This window comes from Octopus bimaculoides, chromosome 2 (assembly GCF_001194135.2).
Source record: "Octopus bimaculoides isolate UCB-OBI-ISO-001 chromosome 2, ASM119413v2, whole genome shotgun sequence".
Classification (NCBI taxonomy): domain Eukaryota; kingdom Metazoa; phylum Mollusca; class Cephalopoda; order Octopoda; family Octopodidae; genus Octopus; species Octopus bimaculoides.
The window spans coordinates 92,895,052-92,902,303 of NC_068982.1; the positions used below are offsets into that span (position 1 = coordinate 92,895,052).

A 7,252-nucleotide genomic window follows, 5' to 3' on the forward strand; every position below is an offset into this window, starting at 1 on the left:
TATATAATACAAATAATAAATGAGTATATGCATATATACGTACATGTATGTACATACCTACATCTACCTGTATATATAAATGCATATCTGGGTACAGGACATTGCAAACAACACGTCGACAAAATGATAAACAGAGTACAGAAAACACACAGGCCACATAGAGAACATTTCCTTCATCAGCTGCCACCATTCAACACTGGCGTTTCGACATATATATACACGTGTGTGCGCGTGGGGTGGGGCGTATAATCTATCTATCTATCTGCAACAAATGTAAAAGAAGGCGAATAAATTGAAGAGCGGTACTTTCAAATAAAAGTGCTTTACGATATTACGATATTTGTTTCTCCGGATTTGATAATTCCCTGTTACTCTGACTGTCAAGTATTTTAAACCGATGATTGGAAATCTGTAACCAATGATGCTATTCTTCACTTCTGGCGGTACAACAACAACAACAACAACAACAATTGAGACAAGTACTTGGATGTTAAGTATCGTTGAAGCAGACCCCGTGAGACCCTTGACAGCAAGTTGTTGTCTGTTCTTACAGAATTAGCAATTGAAATTGAGAGCTCTGAGAAGTGAAATGTACAATAATAATAATAGTAATAATAATAATAATAATAATAATAATAATAATAATAATAATAACAATGAAAATAATAATAATAATAATAATAATAATAATAATAATAATATATAATAATAATAGTGACAATGATAATAATAATAACAGTAATAATAATAATAAAACTACGAGCGGAGAGCTGAAAGCACCACTTTGGAAATAGTTCAACTATTTATTGATTTGAATGCAGCTTTTGAATTTAAGTAAGTCATCTTTAACAACAAATCAAAATAAATGTCAACCACTCACCTACAACCAGTATAAGAATATCAGAAACTGCCAAAGAGAAGAGGTAGAAATTGGTTGTTGAATGCATATGACGGTAGCGGATTATTACAATACATGTACAAAGGTTCCCAAATAATCCCAACAGGAATATGATAGCGTAGAGTGTGGTAAGACTCCAAGGTGAACTGATTTGTCGAGGTCCCATACTTATTTCGAGAAGTCTTTCTAGTGCTGAACTATTCCAGGTTCTCGTACTGTTCGGTGGTTCTGTTATGAAAGAGGTAGCATCTTCAATTGTCATATTTTCTGATTGGAATTCGTAGTAGCTATCAATAATTACGTTTTGTACCATTTTCTTCGAACTCTTTGTTAAAGTGTAAAAGGTCTTGAATAGGTGTTTTGTTTTTTGTCTGCAAAGATAAAAGTAAAAAAAAGATAAAATGTACTCAAACACTACACATTTAATATATATAGAAAGATATATATATATATATATATATATATATATATATATATAGAGAGAGAGAGAGAGAGAGAGAGGAAGAGAAAAAGAGCGTGATAGAAAGGGAGGTAGATTGATAGGTAAACTTACTACGCGCTATTTAGCAGTGATAAGCCGCAGGCTTTTCGGTGATAGATGATGGATTTCGAAAAAGATCTCCCTACAATATTACTATTAAAAAAAAATCTTGCTAAATCTGACAATGATTTTTAAAAGTTAAACATACCTGCTAAAACATATTTTTCAGTATTTTGTAATATTAAAGTTCTGGCTTATACTCACAGATTCATAAAGCTGATGCTTATCCCTGTCTCTATGCACACAGTGACTGCGAGTAAGAAGATTTTCCCCAGCGAATGGGACACCAGTATGTTGCAAGAAAGCCTCCAGTTGTAGCTGGTGCTAATTTTCCACTGAATAGACTGGCGCAATGTTAAATGAAGTATCGTGCTCAAAGTCCAGTTAATCAACTCACGACCTTTTGGCATTACATTTTATATTACAGTATATAATTTAAAGATCGCTTACAATTTAACAAATTAGTAACTCATCATTGTCCATTAGAACAAAGTAACATCATATGATAAATGCATGATATTAACTTTTTCCAATTCTTTAATTTCAATTTCTTCTAACCTAATCATGATGATATCGATTATTAATTAAAAAATTAAGCTATCACAAATAGGATGTGGAAGACATTTTCAAGATTGATGGACTGGTATCTTTGATAAAGGCGATAAAAATTTGTGTATGTTTTAGAGAACCGACTGTGAATAGAACTCTGTAAAAAGGATTCTAAAAAGGGATTTTGAGACTAACCACCAGCCATACACAAGAAAAAAAAAAAAAAGCTGAATACTTCAAAAAACGCATAAGCAGAAACAGTCCTGAACTTACCCATTTAATAGCTGCAAGCTTTAGTATTGTTGATCATGGAAAATCAATAAGTAATGATGAGTTTATTAAAGATGCTTTTGTCAGATGTGCATAATTTTATTTGATAACTTTTATTGTACAGAAGCTTTTATAAAGCATGAAAGTACGTTAGCAATAAGAAGAAATACTATCGAAGGCAAACCCATGAAAAGAAATGCTCATTTAAAATGTCGAATTATAGAAAATTTAGATACTAACCTCATTTTAATATTTCTATCGGTGAGATTATTGATATTACGTCATCAACTTAATTAGCTATGTTCAATATTTTAGAAAAACTTCATTCATGAATGGTTGATTAAATTAGAGAATTTGCCTCAAAATCTACGAATGAAAGTCAGATATGATCATAGTGTTAATGTTTACGGGATAGATAAATTTGTTAAAAGTATTTTGGATCATTACAGACGGTGCCACTAATACAGTAGTCTGAGATATTTATTTTGTGGAGCAATTTACAGAAGCTGTGATTATTCCTCCTATTCTCTCGATTGTATTATACATTAGGAAGTGCCATGCACAAAAGTAGGCTGTAAAGCTCTTGATGATGTGGGTCAGGGTTTGGCATGAAAGTGAATTTAACTTACTTTTAAATGAAGATGAATCACTTTATAATAGTTTACTAAAGTATAAAGTTTGAGTCGTGGTTCAATGGTTTGTGGAATTTTAAAGTAAAATCAGCTTAGTTTTTGATATGAAAAGCATAGCGCTTAATTTTCTGCAACTAAAGGATTTTGCTTAGTTCAGTAATTTTTTGTTTTTCACTGACTTTTCTTTACAACCTAATAAGCTTAATATTAAACTAAGATTTTGGGAAATATATTGACGTGATGTTTGAATTGATCAAGTGTTTTGAGAATGATCTCACTTTATTTCATCGTGATTTAGAAAAAGATCCAAATACTCCCTTAAAACTCAGAAGCCTTTTGAAACTTACTGTAAGAATCTTGAATAACAAGCAAAACAGTTAATAGAAGTTTTTTTTCTACATTTGTGCAATTCAAAAAGTTAAAGAAAAATTTCAATATATAAACTAATCTTGAAATAGATTTCAGTGCTTCTAGAAATGTAGTTAGACGGATTTCAAGTTTAATCCTATTTGGAAGCAATTTAGAAGAAATTGAATATGAACGTGACAAATAATGGCGAATAAACATTTAGCCTACGATATTCTTAGAATGTAAAATTATATTCCCGAAAATTTTGATGCCCTCAAAATTCTTGTAAAAGTGTTCTTAACCATTTCCCTATCAGCATATTCATGCGAAATATTGTTTTTGACACTAATATAAAAGCGAGCAAGTCGAGATTGAATTGCATTAAAGTGTACACCATACATCCCTCCTACAAACAGCTCTTATCAGACTACTAAATTTCTGTTTAGAGTATGTGAAATAATATCAACCGCTTTAATAATGATATGAGCATCTACAAATATACATTGCTCCATATCGCGGAAGAATTATTTTTCATTAACTTAGATAGATAATGTTATAAAAGTTAACTTTTAAAATTTAACGTTATTATCCATTTTAGTTTATCAAAAATAATTATCTTTTACTACCTCATTAAATACTATATCATTATTGTAAATACTAAGTCATTATTGAATCTGTTTGCATTATCGCACATAAATTTAGTGGTAGGTTAAGAACTCTGTGTTCCGTGATGATTTTATATTTGACCGTGAAATATTGTCTTGTTTTCGTTGAATTCTATTCAGTCCACTATTTATTACAAATTTCACAAGTGATATAGGACCTGACAACTGAAAGCAGTCAATGTTAAAGCATTCCTACATTGAGCGGGTGGTTTCAGATAGATCATTGACTTTAGCCAAGTCTAGAAATATAACAATCCTCTCAAATTCGTCTTTGAGTTCTATGGTATCAGGAACATACCTTTCATTTTCTTCACTCATATTTTGAAATAATTTTCGTGAATGAGTTAGTCCTGTTTATTCAAAATTCCATGTAAACGCTGACTGTGAGAATATCATGGAGAACATGGAGACAAAGTACTCTGTCGTTACGTATTGAGTTCAGCATAGCTGGTGAAGCTGGCTGACTGTACGCCTGACGGCATGCCTGTGAGAGCCACTACAAACAGGAGTGGTCTCAGTACAGTTCTCTGAAGAACTCCGCTGCGGATTGATGTCTCCCCAGGGAGAGCACTATTGGCTGCCACTGTCTAACTTCTGTCCTTTAAAACGTCGTGCAGCCACTCTCCCAGTTTTCAAGTGATTCCAAGGTGACGTAGTTTGTGATATGTCATCCCATGATTATTTTTGTCAAAGGCTTTAGCAAAATCGAGATATACCACATCTACATTTGAACGGTTGAGCTGCTGTTTCAGTACCAAATCATAATGTTGAAGTAGCTGTGTGAGGCAGCTCCTCCCCCTATTGTGTGTTTGTGAGCAAGTTATTCTCTTCCAGGAACGTAACTAGTCTCTTTCTGACAATGCGTTCCATGACCTTGCTAATATGTGAAGTCAGAGAGACAGGTCTGTAATATTTTATCACCTGTTCTGCTTCCTCCTTCATAAATATAAATATACCTAAGTTATAATTAAAGTTTAGACTTAAATCTAAACTTTAAACTACGTTTTTGGTAGTATGCCGGCAAAGCACGTTCACTGCTTATGGCTACCTGGTGTCATCCACGGTAATTTCACAATCGACACTACATCTACGTTAGGAATTCCTCAGTGCACGTTGAGCTTACTAGAAACAATTGATACGGAAGATAGAGTATGCAGGAAACTTTATAAAGTTTCCAGTATACTCTAACTTCAGTATCAATAGTTTCTACGATATCTATCTATCTATCTGTTTATCTATATGCACACATATATGGATACATTTGTACATAGACGTAACTCTCTCTCTTTCTCTCGCTCTCTCACTCTCTTTATATATATACACTCATACATACGCATCTATATTTACATATTTATATATACACCTTTGCATGTACATACATATAAATATGTGTGTATGTGTCTGTGAATGTTTATGCGCGCGTATGCTTTTTACATGTTTTAGATCGATGAAATCAGTAGAATATATTATCTTTTACTTGGAAAAGGAAATAAGGGCTTGTATTAGAAAGGGCAATAGTGGGAAAATGGACTAAAGCGAAAAAAGAAGAAAAGAATTAAAGTATATATATATATATATATATATATCTATATATATATATATATCACACACACACGCACACACACACATACAGGATGCGATGGATAAATTGTCGCCTTTTATGTTTTCAATTTCGCGTATGCGTATTATTTGTTGACTACACAGCATAGTAGGGTCAGCTGGGCACCATAATTTAGACGACGATATATACTGGGTGCAGTGAATAAGCTGTCGTCTAAATTACGCAAAAATGAAGATAACACTGACAACTCATTTTAACAGTTACATTTACCAAAATTACATTAAAATATCTTGAAATACTATAGAGTAAATTTATTCAATAAAATCGCCATTGGCGTCAACCACGGCCTCCAGATGACTTCGAAATCTCCTGCAACTCTTCTGGACGGTCTCCTTGTTCAAGTTGGTGAATGCTGCCATTATCCTTGCCTTCAGGTCATCTTTGGTGTTACAAGGAGTTTTGTTGGTTTTTCGCTCGACTGCACCCCAGACATAATAATGAAAGGGGTTGCAGTCTGGAGAGTTAAGTGGCCAGATACTAGGGGTAACGTGGTCGCAGAAATTGTCTGACAGCCATGACTGGGTTCTCCTGCTTGTGTTCGTATTGGAGCTTCCGGCGCGAGCGAATACCAAGCAGTACAGCTTGTCGTTTCCAAATTTCAGGCAGAGTGAATTGCGTCATAGAGCAGCTTTTGTTACAGACGGTGTTACCAACTGACCCTACTCTACTGTGTTATTTCTTTACTACCCACAAGGGGCTACACACAGAGGGGACAAACAAGGACAGACAAACGGATTAAATCGATTATATCGACCCCAGTGCGTAACTGGTACTTATTTAATCGACCCCGAAAGGATGAAAGGCAAAGTCGACCTCGGCGGAATTTGAACTCAGAACGTAGCGGGCAGACGAAATACCGCTAAACATTTCACCCGGTGTGCTAACGGTTCTGCCAGCTCGCCGCCATAACTACTGTGTAGTCGACAAAATTAAAACAAGGAATGTGCATGCACAAATTAAAAATATAAAATAGTGACATTTTACTCATCGCATCCCATATATATATATATTATCGTTCACATAACACATATAGGCTATGTAATGTGAACGACAATATTTTGAGAACAAAAGTGTTTAATTTTCAATTTCATATACATATTCTTATATGTCTGTGTGTGTGTGCGTGCGCGTGTATTTGAGTATGAACCTGATAAACTAAATACTATTAATGGTAAAAATTTGCAGTTTTATTTTGGTTAAACTACTAGCGTCTTTAGAGCAAAACTTTTGAAAAGTTCTATATTTAAGAGACTAGGAATTATTTACATTATTTACAATTGATGGATATTTGTCCTCATCTTGTTTGTTGTTAACAAAACGTTTCGGCTGATATACCCTCCAGCCTTCATTAGGTGTCTTGGAGAAATTTTGAACCTGGGTTCTCATTTTTCGATGTTATTATGTTGTTTTTTTCTTCTTCTTTCTTCAAATTTTCTTCCATTTCTCGCCGAGTGTTTTCCGTACACCTAAGGCAGAGAAACTCATTGTATGCATTCCCAGTTTACACCCGCAAATTCACAGGTAGAATATGTATTAAAAAAAAAATTAATAAATAAATAAATTCATGAATGGATGTTGTTTTCACAGCGATAATGCTCTTCTCAGTACATGAGTCGTTCCAGTTAACACGATCTTTCGCACTTCCTGTAGGGATGGTAAGCCTGGTATCATTTTCAAATAGGTTTCAGTACCTTTTTTTTTATCATTCCTAGAGATCCTACAATCATA

General features: G+C 33.8%; 1 protein-coding gene across 1 annotated transcript in view; it reads right to left on the reverse strand.

The window, feature by feature from the left end:
* LOC106874266 (pyrokinin-1 receptor) overlaps positions 1–7,252 on the reverse strand; it is a 148,671-nt gene that overhangs the window by 67,122 nt on the left and 74,297 nt on the right. The window contains exon 2 of the mRNA XM_014921928.2: positions 881–1,269. Coding sequence (XP_014777414.1) covers positions 881–1,211 — 331 coding nt within the window. The 5' untranslated portion in view covers positions 1,212–1,269. The remainder of the gene's footprint in view (positions 1–880; positions 1,270–7,252) is intronic.